This window comes from Balaenoptera acutorostrata, chromosome 8, assembly GCF_949987535.1.
Source record: "Balaenoptera acutorostrata chromosome 8, mBalAcu1.1, whole genome shotgun sequence".
NCBI classification, from domain to species: Eukaryota; Metazoa; Chordata; class Mammalia; order Artiodactyla; family Balaenopteridae; genus Balaenoptera; species Balaenoptera acutorostrata.
In genome coordinates, this window is record NC_080071.1 from 108,243,850 (window position 1) to 108,268,414 (window position 24,565).

Genomic DNA, 24,565 nt, shown 5'->3' on the forward strand with positions numbered 1-24,565 from the left:
TGGCCATGGTTCCTGGAACCAACCTTTCTTTTTCTTTCTTTCCTGGAATGAACCAAACTTTTTTAATATTTATCAACTATACTGTTGATTTGCAATGTTGTTTTAGTTTCTGCTGGACAGCAAAGTGATTCCGTTATACACATAAATACATTCTTTTTCATATTCTTTCCATTGTGGTTTATCCCAGGATATTGCATAGAGTTCCGTGTGCGCTACAGTGGGACCTTGTTGTGTACCCATCCTGTATATAACAGTGTGCACTGCTCATCCCACACTCCCAGCCCATCCCCCCCGGCCCCCCCCCCACCGAACCCCGGAACCAGCCTCTTAGAATCCTGTCTTAGAGGATATATGATACCAACTCAGTACACTAAAAGGCTGCTACTTATCACCTCTGTCCCTCCAAACTCTGCCACGTCCCAAACTAAAACTTGCGGAGAGAGTTTATCTCCCCCAGTGGGCTAGCAGCAAGTGAAGGCAGGACCCGACAGTTATAGAAGGCTTCCTGGGATGTGATGCTGGGCCTTGTCTGGTCCTGGAAAGGAACTCTGGACTTCAGCTCAGCACAGTGACAGTGTCTGTAATGGTGACCCTGAGACATCAAGAAAGGCTCAGTTCCAGAACATTCTCTGTAGTAGACATGTCTACTACATTTTAGGAGATTTCCATGAACTAAACAGGAAGTCCAGACATTTGGGAACAGTCCTCAGTTATCTTACAGAAACCTCTCTCCGGGTAGACTAACCCGTTCTTTCGGCTGTGGGCCTGTGACTTGCTTAGTGCTGGGGCGTCTTTGCCAAAGCTGCTATGCTTATTAAAGAAATGTTTCTTGCATTTGGCCTTCCACCTGTCTAGAATGCAGCTTGTTCCTTACCTGACATCAAAGGCACTTTGAGTTTTCTGAGGGTCATTAACAAAATCTGATTAGACTGGCCCAGTGTGAGGGCCGCGAGGCTCTTAAGTCTGTGTGCCTTGGTCACGACTGCCCCCAGGGGTCCACAAGGGAGGGAGCCCGGGGCTTCCTGACCCTGCTGGGCGGAGACAGCTCCTGAACCCTTCCGGCTGGGCTTCATGAGCCCACTCTCCTGTCCGCATTCGTCCATGAACCTAAGAGCCTGTTCCACATCGTGAAGTTTCTCTGGGCAAGTGTGCGGACCCTTCTTTTCTGTACTGGCCCTTTCCCCCTCTTGGCTTTCGGTGAACATTTCATAGTAAGAAAAGGAAGGCCTTAATCTTCCTCTCTTTTTTGTTTCACTGATGTAAAAGCCTGCAACTCTTAGAAGTTCATTAGTCCATCGAAACTTTTCCAGTCTACCAATCCCATCTAAGGAAGACTAAGGTAGTCACATAAAGAAAGACATTGTAGTGTCTTAGCCAAGGTAGATCATTGAACCCTTGGTGTTATGCGGGGCTCTGTAGGTATTTCTTTTCTTTCTTAATACCTCTTTATAATCTAGATTTCTCTTTGGGTGCCTTGGCTTAATCATGGCATGATGAGAGGATAATTGGGTTACAGATTTATTTGCCCGTTTCACAAATTTGTTTTGAGAATGGCAGAGGTGCCGGTTGTTGAGGAGAGAAAATTAGACTCTGGCTTCCGAACAAGCTATGATAGCAGCGTCAATGTGATTGCATCCGCGGACCTCGTGTTTGACGGGACAGCTGACCAGTTAGGAGAGGTGCCCGCAGACAGCCCCAAGCTTCCCTTCTGTGGGAGGGGGCTGCGGAAGCCCCCTGCCGTGGTGGCCTGCGAGCTGCGTCTCACCAGATGGGCCGGGCGTGGGCAGGTGTGGCTGCAGCAGGCTGGGGAGGTTCCGCCTGGACCGGGCTGGTCTGTGGGGCCGTGGGCGCTGCCCGCGCAGTCACGTGGAGCTCCGAGAGGCCCCGCTGGGCTCACCTGGAGAGCCCGGCACTCACACAGGGCCTGGCCCGCGGCCGCACTCGAGTATTTGTTAGTTGGCGTGAAGGAGGTGGGCGGGGATGGCAGAAGCTGACGCTCACTGGCCAGTGCTCCGTGCCAGGCCTGTGCTGAGCTCTTGTAGGCAAGTCATTTCCCTCCTTCACATGGCCACCTTGTTAGTCACTGTTGTAATTCCCCTGCAGTGGGTGAAGGAACGTGGCACAGCCGGCCTCGGAAACCCGCCTGCTGGGCTCAGAACCCATACTCTTCACCGGAACAGTGCTTTCTAGAAGGACAGGCTGGGGCTAGACCCGAGGGCGAGAAGGCCACACCCAGGCGCTTAAGCTGGGTCTCCAGCAGCCTGTGAGGAAGCAGTGAAGGGTTTAGAGCAGGCTTCTAGGGTGTTCTGAGCTGCACCTTGGAAAGTTAAAACGTTATGGTGGTGTCTGAGCCGACCTGGGAACGACTAGGAGGTTACTAGGAAATAGCTCAGTGAGATGAGCAGTAATGAGGTTGGGAGTGGATTGATTACTGGGGTGCTGGGGGAAGTTGGGTAATAATTTGAGCCCTTGGCCTTGGAATGTAGATATTATCACCAGACTTCATAGTGGCATCTGAGAGTGATTTAAACTTGAGCTTGTGCTTTGCACACAACAGGTCCTTAAGATAATAAATTGATTTCATTTTCTCTACAGTGCCTACTGTTTTGGAACTTTGACTGTCCCCAAGCTAAGGATGTCCTGGGTGCAGACCTCTGAGGCATTATGCCTGTGAACGATATCTTTTTAGTTCTCTCCCATAGCTCCCCTTGAAATCAGAGCCTTTCAGAAAAAGTGAGAGGCCCGGGTCATTTCCATGTAATGTTTATATTTGATAGACTAGTACTTGTAACACAGAGTGTACTGCAGTAAAGAACACGTTACAACACACTGTAACTGTTGCTCATAAAGTACTCCCAGGATTTATGAGGATGAGAATTCAGGTTATACCCCTAGCTGGCATGTGATCTGATAATAGGACCCAAGAAATGCGTGGCCCTCTGAGGCTGGGCCAGAGGCTCCCCTCATTTCCTCTCCATTTCTCTTCTTGTCCTGTCCCTCCCCTGCCTTCACTGTGGGAGAACCTTGAAACAGTTGCTTCCCAGGCACCTGAGTCGTTTATGGGCTGCTTTCATCAGAATTGTTTGGTAGCTTGGATTACACCAGTGAAATCTGAGAAGGGGGCTGGAGATCCATTAATAGGACGCACAGCTGTCAATCGCAGAGAAGCCAAGGTCGGAGCCGGTGTTAATAACTTCCCGCAAGCTTCCCTTCCCAGAAACACCTCTGCAGGCCATCTTCTCTTGTGCTTTCCGGGAGTTTTCTCCTCAGATAAGAAAGGGACCGGGGTGGGAGAGTTTGGGGTTAGCAGATGCAAACTATTATGTAGAGAATGGATGAACAACAAGGTCCTACTGCACAGCACAGGGAACTATACTATAACTATATTCAATATCCTGTAATAAACCATAATGGAAAACAATATGAAAAATAATATATATGTATAACTGAGTCACTTTGCTGTGCAGCGGAAACTAACACAACATTGTAAATCAACTATACTTCAACTAAAAAAAACAAAAAAAGAAAAGAAAGAAATGGAGCCCAGGGCTCTTGTTTAGTGCCTTCCCTGTGGGTGATTTGCGACAGGCTTTCCCCAAAAGGGAAAGCAAGGACTTAGAACAAGTTTTAGAATCTCCCCCCTTCTCTCTGTGTATCGGGACTCTCAGTACTGCTGTAAACATCCAGACCGGGCAGGCCTCCCAGCCACGACCCGTGAGCTGTGTTGGGCGTCACTCAGCGGGGGGCCGGCCGCGGGGGGTGGCCCTGCAGGGAGACGGCTCTGGGGCCCTCGGCCAGCCCGGCCCAGCCAGGACAGGGGGACGTGGAAGGTCAAGGGGAGCTCGGGGGTGGGGGGCAGGCGGCTTGAGGGCAGGGCGTCAGTTGGCTGTGGACGTGGAGGAGCTCATTTCAGAGATCATTTAGAGAGGTTTTTTTTTTTTTTAATCAGTCATCAATTTTATACACATCACTGTATACATGTCAATCCCAATCGCCCAATTCAGCACACCACCATCCTCACCCCACCGCAGTTTTCCCCCCTTGGTGTCCATACGTTTGTTCTCTACATCTGCGTCTCAACTTCTGCCCTGCAACCCGGTTCATCTGTACCATTTTTCTAGGTTCCACATACATGTGTTAATATACGGTATTTGTGTTTTTTTTTGTTTTTTTTAAAAATTTATTTATATTTATTTTTGGCTGTGTTGGGTCTTCGTTTCTGTGCGAGGGCTTTCTCCGGTTGTGGCGAGCGGGGGCCACTCTTCATCACGGTGCGCGGGCCTCTCACTATCACGGCCTCTCTTGTTGCGGAGCACAGGCTCCAGACGCTCAGGCTCAGTAGTTTTGGCTCACGGGCCTAGTTGCTCCGCGGCATGTGGGACCTTCCCAGACCAGGGCTCAAACCCGTGTCCTCTGCATTGGCAGGCAGATTCTCAACCACTGCGCCACCAGGGAAGCCCCACGGTATTTGTTTTTTAGAGAGGTTTTTAAATTTAATTTTAAAAAGTGCGCCTCTTTCTGCAGGCGCGCACCTGCGCTTATGGCTGTGCCGGTGCCCCTGGAGTCTGCGACCAGGCGGCCCTGGTAGCAGCTAAGCACAGAGCGCTTTCGACACCTTTAGACGACCGGAGAAGACGGTCACACCAGTTGCTAGCATTTGCTGAGAGCCGCGTAGTTTGGGGCATCGGGAGCAGAACAGGGCATCGCCCCGGCCTGGAGGGCCGCCGGCCTCAGGAGGCCATCTGTCCTTTTCGGCTGAGCCCGTCCCCGTTTATGCCTGTTGTCCTGGTGTCACTGTTAACAGCACCCCGTTGACACCCAGAGTGCCCCAGCGTGGAGGAGAAATTATTTGCTTGTCTTACTTGCAGTCTGGTGGCGAGAGGCTAATATGTAAACATTTAACTCATTACTGCTCATCTCACAATGAGCCTGACGTGCAAAGGGGCCCAGCCTGGCCGGTCGGTAGACCCCCTCCCCTGCCCGCCCCCGCCCTCGGCGTCCCCTCATCTACCTGCTTTCTGCTCCTCTCCCACAGTCCCGAACCCTCCCTGCCTCATAGCTGCCCACACAGGGCCCAGAACTTACTCAGCGTCCAGGAGGACGAGCGCCCATCCCCGCCGGAGCCCCTTTGGAGCAGACTGGGGGGTGCGGCCTCCCCTCTCTCTCCTTCTCCTGGAATTGTCTTTGGGGAGAATTTTCATTTACCGATGGCCACTTGAGTGCCCCCCAGTCCCCCAGTTCTCTAGGGTGTTTTGGAAAGAGCCTTCTATGCTTCGATGCTGTCACTTTGATGGGCTGCCAGGAGGAGAGGTGGCTACGCATGCGTGCTTGGGGTCCTGCCTCCCGCTCGGCACGCTGCTGGGCCCCGCTTGCTGCTTGCCTCCACCCCGGGAAGGAGACACGGTGCCGTAGGAGGGGCTGGGCTGTGGGGCCCCCGGACCTGGGCGTCAGGACAGGCGGTGAGGCTGCCCTGAGACGGGGAAGCCGAGCACAGGGTGGCGTCCGAGGCCCCTTCTGCCCGCGTCCTTCAGTGATTGCTCCGCAGTGATTTTGAGTTAGGGAGACACCCTGACTGTAGAAGCCAAACCACTTTAGGATCACGATAGGCGACGGTCTCTGGTGGTGGGCTAGCGAGATGAACTGACAACGTCTTAGAACAGAATGGGAATCCTTAAAGGAGCCTTTGTGGGAGAATGGATACCTGCTGGCTCCTCTCTTTCTTTTGTTTTTCATCATTGCCTTTGAGCAGATGGTGAATTCCTCATTTGAAATAATTCCATTGTGAACTTTTCATTTTCACCCCTCGCCCTTTTTGATTTGTTTATTTTCCCCCAGGTGTGGTCCTGCCTACTTTGGAAATTTGGAATCACAACTAGGTGTGAGTAGGAGGTGGTACAGAAGAAGCTGGCTTCCCCAGAGCTGAGAATTCACCCCCAGTTCCCAGGGCCTTTGGTTTTCTAAGAGGCTGGAAGTTAGAAGAAATGAGAGCAGCAAGGTTTTTATTGATTTCTCTGTCCTGCCTTTAAGGTTTCTACACTAGAACAAGTTGGCTTATTTTTCATAAATGAATTCATTAAGTGTGCAGGCGTGTATATTTTTTTACTTTTCCGGCAAGGCCGCCGTGCCTTGTGTTTGAAAACATGAATGAACTTGCCGAGCGGAAGAGGAGGGGCTCGACCCACAGGGGCGGCTTCTGCTGGTTCTTCCCGCCTGCTCTCTCTCTACGCTGTTACTTGCCCTCTGATAGCATCACCTGGCTTTTACCTGCCTCTTTTTTCCAAGGTGATGTAGGCATTTCCAGCAAATCATCAGACAGTCATTTTACAGCAGAGGAAGGAACTGACACCCGGGAGGGACTAGTGACTCCCTTCCCAGATTCTGAAAGCGCAAAATTAAACAAAGGCAGGAAGGATTCCCTGTACCCAGCCGAGTCACTGAGAGCCAACACTGAAAAACAAAACCCAAACAGCAGTGAAACCCCAGAGGACAAAGCCCAGCTTAAGCGAAGCTTGCCTGTTGTGTTTCTGCACTCGTGTTTGATCCCTTAGTAAATAATTGAAGAATTTGGGACAGTTCCAAAACGGAAACGTTTCCCAGTCGTATCCGTCTGAAAGTGTTCGGAGGGGCTGTTCAGTGTTCCACCCAGTTGAGTTTTCGTGGAGGGAAAAAAAGGACTCAGTGTCGTAGCAACTCTGTCATGTTCTAGCCCGACTCTGGCTTTGGAGTTTTTGTTCTTTGCTGGGTGACGAGATAAATTAGTGAAAGGCAGAATGTAGGAGAAGGAGGAGAGGTGTATGGGGAGAACCAAATACACTGACTGCCTGGTTCAGGGTCGTGTGCTAAGCATAAGTACGTATGCTTAGTGTGAGTCAGCTGCTCCAGTCCTGGCAAGGGCGCACATCTCCCGCAGACGTTAATCAGCGCGGGAGGGCAGGTGGTTACAGTTGGGCCAGGTCCCTGGGCTGTGTCCACTGCTGGACTTTGCTCTAAGGAGACAGAGGAGGCCACCAGCTTGTCAGGCTCTTGCACTAGAGTCCGTAGAAAAGCAATCTATTTTATGGGGCTTCCCTGGTGGCGCGGTGGTTAAGAATCCACCTGCCAGGGGCTTCCCGGGTGGCGCAGTGGTTGAGAATCTGCCTGCTAATGCAGGGGACACGGGTTCGAGCCCTGGTCTGGGAAGATCCCACATGCCACGGAGCAGCTGGGCCCGTGAGCCACAATTGCTGAGCCTGCGCGTCTGGAGCCTGTGCCCCGCAACGGGAGGGGCCGCGATGGAGAAAGGCCCGCGCACCGCCATGAAGAGCGGTCCCCGCACCGCGATGAAGAGTGGCCCCCGCTTGCCGCAACTGGAGAAAGCCCTCGCACGAACCGAAGACCCAATACAGACAAAAATAAATAAATTAATTAATTAAAAAAGAAAATCCTTAAAAAAAAAAAAAAAAAAAAAAAAAAGAATCCACCTGCCAATGCAGGGGACACGGGTTCGGACCCTGATCCGGGACGATTCCACATGCTGTGGAGCAACTAAGCCCATGAGCCACAACTACTGAAGCCCGCGTGTCTAGAGCCCGTGCTCTGCAACAAGAGAAGCCACCGCAACGAGAAGTGCGCGCACCGCAACGAAGAGTAGTCCCTACCCGCCACATCTAGAGAAAGCCCACGCACAGCAACGAAGACCTAACGCAGCCAAATAAATAAATAAATTTATTTAAAAAATATCTATTTTATATTGCAACCCATAGGAACACCTTAGGATTCAGGGGACAGACGCTCCACCCTGAGAGAAACCCCAGGACACAAGAACGCCTTGTCTCACGTGAGGCCCTAACAGAAATGAAACCTTCGCCTCCTGTAGTGCGAGTTGCTGCTTCCCTCGTGAAAACCACTTCCCCTCTGCTTTTAGCGTGCCTGTGCCAGCAGACAGGTAGCGACCCCGACCCTCGTGGGCAGATGTGCCAGTCATGGGAAGAAACAGATGGTTTTCCACAAGAGAGAGTAGTGAACGTACTGATTATAGCTTGAGAAACCCTTAGGTACCAGCGTTATCCTTTATTTAGGAAGCCTGGACTCGCCCTTATGTCATCGCCAAGTGCTTGTCTTATTGTATTGTTTTGTCTCTGAGTTTTCCTTTGGTGCTGGTGGTATGAGACCAGTGCCCCTCAGAATTCCCTTTTAAGTCACTGCAGCATTTAGGGTTGGGGAGGAGGGCCTTAGGATGGGGTGTGTAGCCAGGGATTCTTCTTCGCAGAGCCTTAGTCACGAGTCTCACTCCTGACTCGGGAGAGATGGATCTCAAAGATCGAAGACATAGGCACCTGTAAAGTTTTCCCTTTTTTTTTTTTTAAATTTATTTTATTGAAGTAAAGTTGATTTACAATGTTGTGTTAATTTCTGCTGTACAGCAAAGTGATTCAGTTATACATATATATATTTATATATTTATACATTCTTTTTCATATTCTTTTCCATTATGGTTTATCACAGGATATTTATCATAGTTCCCTGTGCTGTAGGACCTTGTTGTTTATCCATTAAAAAAAAATAAATTCATTCATTTATTTATTTATTTTTGGCTGCGTTGGGTCTTCGTTGCTGCACGCAGGCTTTCTCTAGTTGCAGCAAGCGGGGGCTACCCTTCGTTGCGGTGCGTGGGCTTCTCATTGCCGTGGCTTCTCTTGTTGCAGAGCACAGGCTCTAGGCCCGCGGGCTCAGTAGTTGTGGCTCGTGGGCTCAGTAATTGTGGCTTCCGGGCTCTAGAGCGCAGGCTCAGTAGTTGTGGTGCACGGGCTTAGTTGCTCCCCGGCATGTGGGATCTTCCCGGACCAGGGTTCAAACCTGTGTCCCCTGCATTGGCAGGCGGATTCTTAACCACTGCGCCACCAGGGAAGTCCCTGCTGTTGGTTTCTAATCGGATACTTTTGATTTGTTGAAAGATGTTTCCTCCAGTTCTTTAGTTGCTAATAGATCATAATCATAATCAAAAAGCAGAAATGAGAGTTAAAGCTTTTCTTTATTTTTTTTCATTTCCGCGAGGTGTTTTTATTCTGGTGCTGGGCCTTGTTATCTTATTTTTCTTTCTGGGATTCTCCCTCTTCTCGGTGCCCTTTCCTACCTACACCTTTATTGTTCATAATTTCCCTTCTCCCATTCCCCAGAACAATCCAGGGCAGCCTAATCCATTTATTTTACACATATTTGGGGTGTTTATGATAAGGAAGTCACTTAAATTTTGTGATGGACAATGAGAGTATTCCAGTTGTGTTAAGATTTCTGGGGGTTGGTTGCAAGTGGCCATCAGCATACCCTAGCGCCTGACACCTGCCCAGTAAAAAGAACTGTCTGTCAAAACTGCTTTAAGACGCTGACTGCGGTTAATTCCCCGGGTTTCTGTCTGCCACGCCACACTCGGGCAGGCCTTGGATCGTCAGGCTTTGGACACCGTGTTCTAGCACCTCTCCCAGCATCCTCCAGCTCGTCCTCTGCTGTCCTTTGTGGTGTGCCCTGAAACGCCTATCAGTGATAGACACATTCCCTTGACTTCTTAATCTCCTCCTTCAGTCTGTAAAATAGCCTCACGTGTCTACCATTCGAAGAAGAAACAACCACCACCTTTACTTGACCAGCAGAGTCTTCAGGCTGCCCTACTGAGTTTTGCCTGCACTTGGACTTTCCCACATTCGTTCTCGACCCGACATCCCCGTCACTCTTCGTTCCACGTGTCTGACCTCTCCTCCCGTGAACTTGCGGATGGACTAAGGAATTGCCAAAGCCAGAGTTCTTTCCACCTTGATCTTATGTGACTTCTTACCTGATCAGGCCCCACTGGTGACGCTGTCTTCTTCGCTGGCTTTTGATGCCACCTGAGTTCGTTCTTCTTCCAGCAGCTCTTTTTCGTCTACTTCGTGGATACCACCTCCTCCAGCCCTTGCAAACGTGGGTGTTCATCAGGATGCCAGCCTCAGTCTTCCCTCTGCGTGCTCCGTGTTCTCACTGGCGACTCTCATTCCTGTATGTGTTCCCAGACCCATATCTGCACCCTACACTTCCCTCCTGGGCTTCAGATAGCAGACACGTGCCTGCAGGATATTTCTGTGTTGATGTCCCATCAGGCCCGGAGCTCAACATGTCAGAGACAGTTCAGCTCCTTCTGCTGTCACACAGACCTGCTCCCAGTACCCCCTGCCTCATCCCGGGGTATGACACAACCATCGGCTTTGTTGCGCAGCCCAGAAGCCTGCAGTCTCTGCCCTTGTTGCACCCAAAGTCCTCCCTGCCTCCAATTCATGCTCCCCATCTTTGCAAAAATGAGCTTTCAAAACTGCAAATATATCATTTCACACTCCCCTGTCCTTCTCCCTGTCCTCCTTCCATCCCATCCCCTTTTTTCTTCCAAACTTTCAAATCTTTCAGTGGTTCCCCAACACCTCAGGATGAAATTTCTAAGTTCTTAGGATGCTCTGAACTTTGTTTCCTTCCAGACTCTATAAAGTTTTTGGATTTCTCTCTTATTAGTGGGATTGGATGAGTTTCCTTAACTTTGCATGTGATCCTTGCCCAGTTTTGTAGAGTTTTGCGAGCTTTTAGAATGAATTGGGGATCTTCTACCTCTCAGTGCTAGAATGTTTGTGGGTGGAGATATCACTTCTAACAGGGTTGAGAGGAAAAATGGTTTCTTGTGGTTTGACGGTGGTGGGCACAGCCACGGCACCAATAGGGACGATGCTATTTTGGACCCAGCGCTGTAGTGAGGAAACAACTGCAGGGGGGAAATTAAACACTGCAGATGGTGTAAACCATTTTACAGCTCGCATACCTACAGGCCTTCTATTTTTGATTTGTCCCTTGGTTTGCCCTGCACATACTCTTAAAATTAAAAAAAAAAAATTGTGTTAAAATATACATAACATAAAACTTACCTTTTTAACTGCTTTTAATTGTACAACTTAGCAGCTTTAAGTATATTCACAGTGTTGTTCAACCATCACCACTATCCATCTCCAGAACTTTTTCATCATCCCAAACTGCATCCATTAAGCAATAACTTCCCATTTCCCCTCCCACCAGCCGCTGGTAGGCACTACTTTCTCTCCGTTTTTCTTTAATTGAAGTATCGTTGATTTACAGTATTATATTAGTTTTAGGTGTACAGCATACACTGTTCTACTTTCTGTCTCTAAGGATCTGCCATTTCTGGGCATGTCCTATATCTAGAGTCATTCAACATGTGTCCTTTTGTGTCTGGTTTATTTCACTTGCCTTAACGTTTGCGAATACTCTCGGACTTGGTTCTTACCTGGGAACGAAGGGGAGGACGGGGCCACGTTGACTATGTGTGGTCACTGTGGCACGTTGTTGAAATTGATTGCTTCAGTAATTCTCCCAGTCGCCTGCAGAAGGGGGCATTAGGTGTCCCATTTTACAGATGCATACATGGACTTTGAGACGTTAGCGTTCTTGAGGGCCCATGGCTAGTAGCCGTGGCGGTGCCGTGTTTTGAACCCGGTTTTGTCTGACTCCAAAGCCTACGTATTTTATTCTCTGTCTGCCGCTTGGATCTCCACCCCGACCCCACCCCACACTGGGTTTCTGAAGATCGAGCATTCTGCTGGGCTTGTCCTGAACCGTGCGGTTTGCACATCTGACCGGGTGTGGTTCACACCTTGCCTGTCTCCATCACAGTGACCTGAAAGCTTTCCCCTTGAGTTCAGACAGGATGGCCATCGGCCACTGTGGGTAGTAGTTTTGCTGATTGGTGCAGTTCAGTGAATTGATTTTTCCATAAAATGTTCTTAAGATACCTAGCCTTGTGGAAGCTTTGATTCCCAAGATCTTTCTTGCGAAGCATCCTGAGCAGAGTGTGATGGAATTCGGCTAGCTCTGAAATACTTCGTAATTTGGAGTCTGAGGGACTTGGGAATATGTCATTTTAACTGTCACTTTCCCCTTTACTGCAGTAAGATGCTTGCTTCCTAAAAAGTGGGACCTGGAGGGTTTCTTTCTGTTCTGTTGTTCCCTCATTTCCCATCAGGGTGAGGTAAAACTCCTCACAGCTGAGGCCACCTTCACTTTTTAGCCGAGTGGGCTTCGTAGTGGGCACAGGGTGGGCCCTGGCACTGCAGTATTTTCCAAGTGAGAAATAAAGCACATTGATGGGATTCATTCATTTGTTCAACAAATAAGGTTCTGGACTCTAGCAATGAGTAACTAGATACAAATTCCTTTCTTCATGGGGCTTACTTCCCACCTGGGGGAAAGAACCCATAAGCAAGTCAACTGAGTGAGTTTTATAGACGACTGGGAAGTGAGAAGTGCTTTGGAGAAAAGTAAAGCCGAGTGGGCCGAGGGCGTGCATACACGCCCATGATATTCAGTAGGGTGGTCGGAGCGGGCCTGGCCGAGAACCTGGCACTGGGACAGAGACTGGGTGGGATGCTGGGACGGGCCGGCTGGCAGCCTTGCGGAAGGGCATTCCAGGCAGAGAGAGTGTCTGGCACGGAGAGGGAGGAGCTGGGAGGCCAGTGAGGGGAGGGGGCGGCCGTCGGGGAGACCAGTTCTTGCACAACATGGAGCCATTGGCGGGTTTTCAACAGAGGACATGGTATGACTTAACTTTTAGACGGACATTCTGGTCGTGTGGTGAGAATAGACGGAAGGGAGCCCGGGGTGGAAGTAAGGATCCAAACAGGGCAAAGTGACGGTGCTTTGCTGTCGGCCATTGTGTCTGTGGTTGTTGACTGGAGCGCGAAGCTCGTACCATTCACATTATTCGCTGTCTTACCCTGGCACCCCCAGCCACTTCCTCCAAATTTGCTGGCATCATGGTCGATGCTGATGATTCAGAAATGATGGAGATACGGAACCTGCCTCTAGGGAGCGCTCAAGCTAGGCTTTAGGCACTAGAGAAACAGATGGTTTAACAAACCAGAGGTCGCAACCGCTACAAGAGCAGTGTGTGGTGGGTGTGCGGGACATACCGCCTTCCGTCCCGGGCTAGTGGGTATAGGCGGGAGGGCGCCGGAGCGAGTGATGCTTGAAGTGAGCCTTGAGAGGCACGAGAGTGACACAGAGCGAAAGCCCAGGGCTTCAGGCAGGGACCCGCGTCAGTGAGAGCTGGCACACCCGGGAGAACTGGGGGCGATGACTGGCCCACAGAGCGCATTGACGTGTGTGGACTGCGGGCTCTTGGGAGGGTTCTCCGCAGCGCCGATGGGCCTCTTGGCCCACGCAGGCTGCACTGCTCCCCGTCACAACCTAGCTCCCGACCCGGCTGTTGGCCTTGCTTCCTTCTGCCACAGGCACCATTTCAGGATCGTTTCCGGATTGATAGATAACAAATACCTACCTTTGGCAGGTGTAATGAATTCTTCTTCCACGGTCCGGTCACCAGAAAGATCAGAGTAGAGTTCTTTTAAAACAAGTAACTGATTTTTTTTTTTTTTTACAGCTTTATTGAGGTATAATTTACCTGTTAACCGTACAGTTCAGTTATTTTTTAGTAAATTTACGGAGTTGTACAGCCATCACTGCAATCCAGTGTTAGAGCGTTTGCCCATCACTCTGAAAGATGCCTTGCCTCCGTCTGCAGGCATTCCCCACCCCCACCTGCAGTTGTAGGCGACCGTTTCTCTACTTCCTGTCTCTGTAGATTTGCCTTTTCTGAGCATTTCGTATAAATGGGATCATAGAGTAGGTAGTCTTTTATGTCTGATTTCTTTATTCTGTATTCAAGGTTCATGAATATTATAGCGTGTATCAGTACTAGTTTGTTCCTCTTTACCGTTGAATGGTATTTGATTGTGTGGATGTACCACATTTTGTTTCTCTCGTCATCAGTTGATGGGCATTTGGATTATTAGCACTTCTTGGCTCTTAAGAGTGATGCCCACTTTTTTGCCAGAAGGGCATCCAGTAGGCCAAGGGTTCTCTGGGGAAGGTGCACACGAGAGCGATTTCGGTTTGGGGAGTGTCCTTACAAACTTAGTGTTCTTGCCTTGCCCTTTTGGAAGACTTGTGGAGTAATGAATGTTATTGGAGCCATGTACTAGCTGAGTGGTCTTGCCCAGTTGCCTGTTTCCTTAGCTGGGAGGTGGGGATGCTTATAGGTGCGGTGCTTGGTACAGGGTATTGTGAGGATTCAATGAGATAATACGGAGAATATGTGCAAGGTAACGGTTAATTTTCCCCATGAGCCCCCCCAGCCGCCAACACCCACCCGTGTGCTGCCCCTGGGGAAGTGCTTGGGGATGAGAGGGGCTGTGTTAGGACCGCCCCGCTTCGAGGGGTCTGTGGTCTTGTTGGAGAGAGGTGTGGAGTGCCCGTGAAGTAGAGGGCCGGGAGGGGAGTGGGATGGGGGGCTCTTAGGAGACCCCATAGGCCTGGCTGGCTGGCTGGCTGGAGGAGAGGAGCGGGGAGGTCAGCTTAGAAGCATATTGGGAGAATTTTAAAAGCCCACGTGGAAAGACTTGGGTCTTTGTTTAATCCCTTGGGCAACCATGAATGCTTTGGTGCCTGATCTCACATTTATGAGATGTGTCTGGAGGAGGGAGGCTGCAGATTGAGGGGTCTTTGGCTGGATTCCACCCACGAAATGTGTTTTTGGGCTCCCCAGTCCTTTAAATTCATTCAAAAAGTTGCCCGTGTTTAAAATCTGGCCATCTGGCCACGCTGGCCTCAGTTCCCACCTGGTGTCGTGTGAGCAGGGCTTCCCGAGGAGTCCGGGTTTCCGTGGTTAGGGGCTGCCTCATCTCTCCCTGCTTGAGCTTGCAGCTGTGGGTCTAGAGCTGCGCTGGATGGCACGGTGGCCTTGAGCCCCGTGCGGCTGTTGAAAGTTACATTAAGGAGCTCGATGGTTTAAGCAAAATTTAAGATTTTTTTTCCCATTCACACGAGCCACATTTCACTTGCTCAGTAGCCATGTGTGGTTAGTGGCTGCTGATTTGGACAGCACCAATCTGGGACATTCCTGTCACTGCTGAACATTGTTTGGGGCTGGTCCAGATCTTTGAACAAAGGTTACTGACTCTGCCTCGCACCGTGTTCAACCCCGGCCTCCTGGGCTCGCTGGGCCTGTTGCTGCTCGCGTGTGAAATGAAGTGGTTTGATGACGGATGATCCTTTCTAATGGTAAGACCCTGGTGTATGGGCAACAACAGGTAACAAGCCTATCACTTCGTGAGTCCCATTAATCTCACATTAAGTACTTATATTTTAACAGACTTTTGTGGCTCAAAAAGTGTCTCCGGAGGCCATTCCGGAAGAGGGATTTAAAAAGTCAGCGGCCCAGAGGCATCTGGTTGGCACGAGTGTCCCAGGAGTTGCTGGTTGAAGCTGTGAAGGACAGCATGCTTGGGTGAATGGTTCTGCTGTCTCACATGAACGCACAGGGTCACCGACTTTGTCACACTCTTCTGGGGTATCTGTGTTGTGCTCTTATTCTTGGGATTGAAAGTGAGTGCGTTGTAAGAGTACTAATTAATTTCCTCCTTACTTAATAAGGTTGCAGTGTAGAGTCTTAAAATGACAAAAAAATATATAGAGCCAGCAGCCTGTGGCCCCATGGGGCACCTAGCGCATTATGGTAAAAATAATGCTAGTCAGGTGTACAGTGTGTGTGCTTTCTCAGAACTTGCCCTGAGGAGATGAGCGCACACGTGCGGAAGTGTGTACCCATCACAGTGTTGATTAAGATAATGACTGTGGGTAGGGGCTTGGCGGCTCGGTTCAGTGATTATGGTGCCTGCACACAATGGGGTATCATCCAGCCATTGAAAATGGGGCGGAGATCTGTATGTATAGATCTGGGGCGATTTCCATGGCATACGAACCGTTTCTGTAGAACTCACAGCACACACACGTGCACACGTGTACATGCGCGATGTCTTGAGGGACAGTCATCAGGATGTTGACAGTTGGGTGATGAGATTTCAGGCGCCCTCACTTTCATCTTTGGGGTTGTGCCCCCTCGGACTGTTCCTCTCTTTGCTCAGTAGGCTGTGCTTTTTCATTTTTGATTTTTTGAAAGTGCTGCTCTCATAAAGAAGGGAACAAACACTTACCGAGTGCCTACTGTATGTATGCCAGCCATTTTGTTAAAACTCTTAACGCTCCTGTGTACTCTTTGAGGGAAAGGTGTTATTATTCTGACTTTACTGATGAAGCACGTGAATCCTGGAGACGGAGCAGCTCGGTTGGGCAGTAGACGCGGCAGAGCTGGGATTCAAGCCTGGATCTGTACTCACAGCACCCTTGGACTTTTCCTGTTTTGGGCATTATCAGAGCATCAGAGACGTTTGGAACTGAGACCGGCTTTATCTGGTAGTGGCAGAGAAGAAATGTGACCTGCCCAAGGTCTTCAGCTAGCTAGAGAGAGGTGAGGAGGGCTAAAAGGTGGGGTTTTGTGATACTGTGATTTTGCTGTGCTGAGAATAGCCTTGATCAAGTCAAGAGGCTCCCTCACCCCTACCCGCCTCCAGTTCCATCACTATCCAAACTTTATGACCTTGGTTAAGTCTCTCTACCTCTCTTTTGAATTTTCCTCGCTTGCAAAATAAGGGTAGTATGTTCTACATCTCAGGTTGTTGTGAGATTATTCAGATTCATCCAGAAGTGCCTTAAAAACAATAAAATACAATATGAATGCAAAATATTATTTTTATTCCAGCCAGTCTGGTCTTCCTAGGCTCAAGAAGTGACCTGTTCCTCCAACCTAGCTTGTCCCTTATGGACATTTTTTGGGGAAAAGGATTTAGAATTCCTTTCTTTGATCATTGAGCAGATGTTATACCGTGGAGAGAGAACTGTGGTTGGTTCCATTTTGGTGCCTTGACTTGTAGTTTAGAAAATAAGTAAGGCAGAGACGAGGTCCAAGCCACTTGTCACAGACTTATATATAGGTCGAGTGGTCCAGGGTCACTCCCACTTTTCTGGTTTTTAAAACCTTTAAAAAAATTGCGAGCTGTATTTAGAAAGGGCATAAAATGCAAATACACAGTTTAATCAGTTGTAAAACTAACAGCTCTTTAATTGCTACTCGGGACAAGAACTGGAACATTGCCAGCACTCCCCGAAGTTACCACTCTCCTGTCTTGTATGGTATCACTCTCTTTTCTTTTTTAGTTTTATCATCTAAATATGCACCTTAAAATTATAGTTTATGTTTGCTTGTTGTTGGACTCCTACAAAAGTGTATATACAGGCTTTTTCACTCATGATTATAGATTTATCTGTGCTGTTGAGTGCAGCTTTGATTCATTTATTTTGATTGATTATTGTGTTCCTTGGCATGAAAACCACAACTTTCACATTCTACAGTAGATGGACATATGGATTTCTAGTTTTTGGCTATTATGAATGGGGCTGCTCTGAGCATTTTTGTGCATTTCTCCTGTTGTACACGTGCATGCATTTCTGTTGGGCATATTCCTAGCAGTGGAATAGCTGTATCTCCAAATTTGGGAGATATGCCAAGATGTTTTCTGAAGTGTTGGTTGTACCAGTTTACATTCCTACCAGCCCAAGTTTCCGTGGTAACACGTTCTTGTCAACACTTGGTCTTGTTGGTCTTTAATTTTAGCCATTCAAGGAGTATGCAGCAGTGTGTCATTGTATTTTAGTTTATGTTTCTCTGATGAGTCATGGAGGTTGAACAACTTTTCATGTACTTATGAACATTGATATCTTTTGTGAAGGGCCTGTTCAAGTATTTTGCCCATTTTTCTACTGGGTTGCCTGTTGATTGGGCTTGTAGATGATCTGTATATTTTCTAGAATCAAGCCTGTTGTTGCTTATTTGTTTTATAAATATCTCTTTCCAGTGTGACTTGCCTTTTACTTTCTTAGGGTGTTTTGGTATACCACAGTTCTTAATTTTAATTTGGTCCAGTGCATCACTGTTTCTTTTAATGGTTTATGTTTACTGCGTCCTGATACTTTCTCCTATCGTGGGATCATGCAGCTGTTTTCCTGTGTCATTTGCTAAAAGCTTCATTGTTTTGTTTTCCACACTTACATCTATACCAGGAGTTCATCTTTACGAATGGGGTGAGAAAGTAGTTTCTTTTTTATTCTAGATAGATACTCAGTGGGCCCAGGGTTGTCACTCCTCTGTAGTACACACTTTGTCTTGAAGAAGGTGCCCACATGTGCATGAGTCTGTTTCTTTATTCTGTTCTGTTGCTATATTTGTCTTCTCTTGAGCCGATAGCACATTCTTGCTGTCTTATAATAAATCTTGATATCCCATGGGAGCGAGTTTCACCACCTTGTGTCCTGCCATTTGCATTTCCACATAGATTTTGGAATCAACTTGTGAACTTCCTAAAGAAAAATTATAGTTGGGATTTTGAGTGGAATTTTATGTGTAGATCAATTTGGGGAAAATGGAAATTTTGCAATACTGAGTATTTCAGTCTGTAGCTTCTCTCTGTTTATTTTGGTCATCTTTAATTTTTCTGTCTTTTTTTTTTTTAATCATTCCATAGCTTTTGGGGTAGAGATTTATTTTGGCTAGATTTATTCCTAGGTGTTAATTTTTATGCAATTAAAAATGGAAACATTTCAGATTTCCTTTTTTGGCTTGTTGTTGGTATAGAAATGTAATTGATTTTTTGCAGGGGGTGGGGAGGTACACTGACTTTGTATTAATCAGTCTTGCAAAACTTACTTATTTTATAATATACCTGTAGATCTTCTGGATTTTCTACTTACAATCTCCATTAGTAATGACAATTTAGCTTCTTCTCTATGAGTTTTATACCTTTAATTTTTTTTCTTGCCATAAAGCTTTAGCTAGGACCAGTGTTGAAAAAATATTGCAGAATGGATATTTTTGTCCTGTTCCCCATATCAAAGGGAAAACTTGCAGTATTTCATCAAGTGTGATGCTTGGTTTGATACTTGGATCAAAATTTGGCTCTTTCTACCTTTTAGCTGTTGTGAATAATGTCGCTCAGAGCGAGTGTACAAGTATCTGTTGGAATCCCTGCTTTCACTCCTTTTGGGTTTATAGCCAGAAGTAGAATTGTTGGATCATACGGTGATTCTGTGTTTAATTTGGGGGACCTGCACACCGTTTCCCACGAATACCACTGTGTATTCCTACCAGCAGTGAACGCTCAAGAGTCCCAGTTTCCCCACATCTTCACCCACACTTGTTTTCTGTTCTCTGTTTCTGTTTTTTGGGGGGATAGTAGTGACCCAGATGGGTGTCTGCTATTGCTTCTTGCCCAGCGTTGCTGACCTCTCCTTTTGATCTCCTTTTCAACTTATGTTAGTTCTATTTTTCTCTATCCTTGGTCTTTTACCTCTTCTTTTGAACTTTCCATCCTTTCGTCTCTCTGGGCTTCATTCTGGATTTTTTTCTGCAGACTGTTTCCTGTTTACTTCTCCCTTCATCTATATCTAGTGTGTTTTTAAGCCCATCCATCGGGTACTTAATTTTGGATTTCTCTCTCCCCAATTTTAATCATGTGTTTTGTTTTCTTATACATAGTAAGAATTGTTGTTTTAACATCTGTTTCTAATTATTCTCATACGCATAGTTCATATGGATCTTTGTTTCTGCTAGTTTTCATTTATAGTTGTCCTGTGTACCTGGTTGTCTTTGGTTGTGTTTTGGACATTGTATTTGAGAATTGTCTACAGAAGTAAATTGAGGACTAGACGAGGATTATATACTCTCCATCCAGAAATGATTTGTGTTTTTATCTGCCAGGGGCTTTAGGGCACCAGCAGTCTAATAAGATCATTTCTATCTGCTGTGAGGGATTGGCATTTTTCTGGGTCACCCAGATTCTTGGAAGCTGGCCTGCAGTACATCTGGAGGCTGTTTTATTTCCACTTCACTCTCCAAGTGTATAGCCATTTGGATTTCCAACCCAAGGTATAGGGGGTTATCTGGGCCACTAGTCTTTGAGGGCTCTGGAGTGCATGTTCTAGATCCAAGTGGTTGTCACAAGTAATCAATCCTCAGTGTCTTGGTTGCCCCGTCCCAGTGTATAAATAGCCCTAGGGCAAAAGTAGACCGTTTGCTGTAGGCTCATCTCTCTGGATTTTAGTTTTCTTATATTTTGTGAGCCGGTAGCTCTTCTGTGCCTTCTTAGTTCTCTGATGTTTCCAAGATGTTCTTTTACATGATATCCAGCATTTGTAGTTGTTTTTAGCATGAGGGGTGGTCTGAGTTACTTAGCCTTTATTACCTCCTTTTAAAAGCATCTTTTAAAAGTTACAGGGTAAAGGAACTGTGTTGGACCTTGAGAACACATCTGTGCTAAACTAATTCATCACTAGTCAATAAAGTAGGGCCTTATTGATCACTTACCATGAACCCGGTATTGTGCTATATGTTACAGAAATTTCGAGGAAATACAAGGCATGGTATTCCTTACCTTCAAGGAGTTTAGCTGGGGACACTAGCGTAAACTCAGAAAATTAAATAGAATATTGGAGGAGGTGCTCAAGGGTCATGCAGAGTTGACGGCCTAGTGAAAACTACGGGCAGAGTGGGTGGTGTGAGCCTGACCGTCTCTCTGCCTCTGTCCCCTCTCTCCTGGCCATCTTCCCCATGGTGGGCACAGGGCCCTGTCACTCCCGCTTTAGGTTCCAGCTCTTCGGTGGCTCCCCCACTGTGTTCAAGACCTAGCTGAGGCCCTTCCAGAGCTTCCTCCCTTGCCCCTCCTCGCACCTGTTCCCCTCCTCCCACCCGCATGTGCTCCTCTCTCTGCTGGGAGGTCTTCTCTTCCTTTGGTGTGAGGCTAGGTCTTCAAAGCTTCTAGCCTCGTGCAGTGAAACCCCTTCTGGGAAGCCTCCTTGGGGAAGCCAGCCCCGTCCCTGTCCCCAGGACTCATAGGCGTGGCCTCCCCTGACCTGAATCAGTACCTATTTCCTCTGGCAGGGGCCGTGACAGTGCTCTGGTGCTAACAGCCAGCAGGTGAGTGGTCTGGCCCTTTCCCTGCACCGAGCACTATTTCAAGCACTTCATGTATATACACAGTGACCTAGAAGGTAGCTGTTACTGTTTCCCCCATTTAACAGGTCAGAAAACTGAGGCACAGAGAGGCTTCACGGCTCCTAATTAGAGTGGTCTTGTGGGCAATGACTTTATTGATTTATCCCTCTCTTCACTAGGGAAACAGAGAAGGGCCTGAGCTGTGAAGATAAACATGTGCGGTAGCGATTCCTTTCCTGCCCCACCGGGGCTGTGGCTAAGGGAGAACTGGACAAGCGTGTGCGGTGGTTGATGCTGCTGGCAGGGGGCCTGGACTGTGCGCCAGCCTCTCCGCGCCTGGTTCTCTGGAGCTCGGCTGCATCAGTCAGCCTCGTCTGCCCGGACGGTCTCGGGACTCCCCAGTGTCTCTGGGTGGGACTTGTGGGGAACGTTGCTGTCTAGGATTTAGCCAGGGCTGCCCTGGTTGGACCTGCTAGCAAACCTTCATCCTGGAAAAGCTTTAAAGTCTGTTTCCCCCAAATTCCACGGGTAGGTAAACCGACATGGGCTGGCATATCTGGAAAGGCCATAGTCCTCTTGCAGCTCAGGCTTGAGGGATTATACTGAAGGCAGGTATTAATAATTCTGCCACGAGGAACACTCCCACCTCCAAGCAGTAGTGCATCCAGAGAGAGGCTTAGGATTTCATCAGGAAAAAGCCAGTTCCAAATAATTGAGAGACTGCTCTTTTTGTAAAATAAACTTAAATTTTTAGAACAGTTTTGGATTGATAGAAAAATCCCATCATATATCATTAACCTCTAACACTGGTGCGGTGTATTTCTTAAACTCAATAAAGAAATAGTGGTAGATTATTATTAACTAATGTCCGTAGTTTGTTCAGGTCTTAAGTAAGTTTTATCTGACGTCCTTATCAATCCCAGGATCCCACTCAGGATAGGACACTCCACTTAATTATTGTGTCTCCTAGGCTCCTTTTGGTTGTGACGATTTGACTTCCCTTGTCTTTGACGACTTGGATTGTTTTTAAGTGTACTGATTAGGTATCTTGGAGGATGTCTCTCTATTGGGATCTGATGTGGGTTTGTGAGTTTTTAAGCAAACGATCACAGACCTTTTAATCACATATGAAGCATACGTACTTCCAATGTGATGTATGGTTGTTGATGTTAACCTTGCTCATCTGGTTGAAATACCGTTTCTGAGGCTTTTCTTGTCTTATGGGTAATTGTCCCCCTCTACATCTATGTTGTATTCTTTGGAAGGAAGTTAAAGCCTGATACCTAGTCGTCTGTAGCTCATAAGTCATTATTTTAAAGTGTTTTCCATTCCACCGTACCATTACAGACACAAACCTATCAAACAGCTCTTTCTATAAAAAAAATGTTAAGACCTGCGTTTTAACATTTTCACATTGCCAATCCCTTGCAAGGACAGTGCATGTACTGTGGTGACAAGTGGGCAAATTTTAATTACTTTGTTTCGAAGCAGTGGACTTGAAGCTGACCAGCGAAAATTAAAAAATTTTCGCTTTTATCAGTAGCAAAACGCAGGGGCAGGGAGTTGCAAGGACTCATAATGATCTGCTAGCAAATGGCAACAAAGTTTGTAGGGCCCGCGGAGAAAAGAAACAAAGAAACTTAAGCCCTTTTGAAGCTGTTAGCACCCTCTTGTAACAGAAAGTAATTTCATAGCCGCATTTACGCTGCTGGGAAAAGACTGCTTTTGAATGTTTACATCGTGGAAAAAGAGAGAATTCTTTTTTCCAAAAATTGCACCGAGGTAAAGCAGAACTCTACTTGGTGCGAGTGTGTTGTATAGGCGTTAGCAGTACTGCCCTCGCTACACGCTCATCGGACAGTAGCGCAACCCCAAGAAAAGGATGGTTAGTGCCGTCGCTGCCCGCGCCCCGAGCAGCTGGCGCCAACAGCGGGTAGGCTTGTGGCGACTAACCCGCGCATTCCGCCGCAGCCGCCCGGCAGCCGGCGCACCTCTGCTGATCTCAGCTCCCGAAGCTCACCATCAACTCCTCGTTTTCGGAGGCTTCGGAAGGTCGCAAAGGGGCCGCTCAGTGTTACCCAGAAGGCCACGCGCCAGCTGCGAGCTGATATGCATATGTGCTCTCCGCCGGGGCGGGGCCTGCAGGGGGCGGGGCCGCAGCGCGCTCTCCCACTCTCGGGGGCGGGCGCCCGGGACTCAGGCCGAGGCGGTGGGGTTTGATTCGTGTCTTGCCACCGACTATTTCGTGTTAGCGCTGTAAACAGCCCTTTCCGGCAAGCGGCCCCCCTCCTGACACCCGGCTTAACCCTGCGGGTCGGCGCACGCTCCGGCTCCCGGGCCGCGTCTGAGCCAGAGATGCGGAGGCGCCCCGGGAGCCGGCGGGCGAGGGCGCCGCGCCCCCCGCCGGCCGCTGACGGGGGCCCGCTGTTTGCCGTTGCAGGTGGTTCTCCTGGGCATGGACATCCTGTCCTCGCTGGTCACCCGGCTGCAGGATCGGTTCAAGGCACAGATCGGCACAGGTGAGCTCGCTCCTCCTCCAGCTCCCGGCCTTCGCTGGGTCTCGCCAAAGCTTCACTTGGCTGTACCCGCCTTGCACCCTTACCCTCTAGTCCCCCGCCCCCCAGCCCGCCCCCACCTCCTCCTGCATCTTTAGATGCCACGGCTGCCCCGCTGCCCTCGCCCCCCTCCTGGGCGTGGCCGGATCTGCCACCTCCGCACACCTGCTGGCACCCCACCCGCATACCTTTCTGCTGGCTTTTTCCACCTCCCTGTGCTAGTACCAACTATTACTTTGGTTTCTTCCAATTAGCCATCAGGCTGTGGTGCCAACCGAGCCCTCCTTGTCCCTGACCCTTCCCTTTGAGAGGCATCGCTTTCTCTCTTTGACAGTCCTGCAGATCCGATGCAGCTGTATTGTTAACAGATTATTGTTGCTATGACTGTTTTCACTTTGGTTGTAGATGTCATTTCAAGTGTGTGGTAAATGATCACTCTTATTTTGAAGGGAGAACAGAAAGTCAGAAAAATGAAATAAAAATAACCCCACGTTCCGTAGATTAAGAGATGATTTAATTCCCGAGCTCTGGGCTTTGATGATGACAGTACAAACACTAAGCGTCTGTGTTTGTGCAGGCGTTTCCTTGTAGAATTTCTCGCTTTCGATTGGTACACATGTATTTGTTCTTCTGCTAACCGTCTGGTCAGTGTGCACCTTTAGATAAAGTCACGAGCTCTTCCCACTCCGGTACAAACCGCCTATCTGCAAATAAAAAATCCCTCTTAGGAATTTGATGTTTTAGTAGCGTTCCATTTCCCCCGAAATTAGCTGATTGTTCGGGGCTATCTCTTGTAAAAGAAATGTGTATAGACTTTCAGAAGAAGCAAAGAAAATTGACCTCTGACACTCAGGTGCCCTTGGAGCAGCAGCAATGGCCGGCCCCCAGCCATGCGGAGGAAGGGCGGAGAGCTGCATTCTGTCTGATGAGCATGGGTGGATGTGATGTAAAAGTAAAAACAGATTGAGCCATAATGCCTGTTCCTCCCCAGCTCTCCTCCCCACTACCCCCCCCCCAGCAGATGCGCTGCAGCCCCTCTGTCTAACCTGGATTTCCTTTTGTGTTG

General features: G+C 48.3%; 1 protein-coding gene and 1 non-coding gene across 3 annotated transcripts in view; one reads left to right on the forward strand and one right to left on the reverse strand.

Annotated features, from left to right (window-relative positions):
• The window catches only part of CLASP1 (cytoplasmic linker associated protein 1), a 264,971-nt gene that overhangs the window by 63,973 nt on the left and 176,433 nt on the right, over nucleotides 1-24,565 (forward strand). For both annotated transcript variants that reach the window (XM_057550862.1, XM_057550863.1), the window contains one exon: nucleotides 23,385-23,463. In XM_057550862.1, coding sequence (XP_057406845.1) covers nucleotides 23,385-23,463 — 79 coding nt within the window. The remainder of the gene's footprint in view (nucleotides 1-23,384; nucleotides 23,464-24,565) is intronic.
• On the reverse strand, nucleotides 22,706-22,831 carry LOC114236211 (U4atac minor spliceosomal RNA). Its single transcript, XR_003622199.1, has one exon. It is a non-coding gene; the product is annotated as a U4atac minor spliceosomal RNA (small nuclear RNA).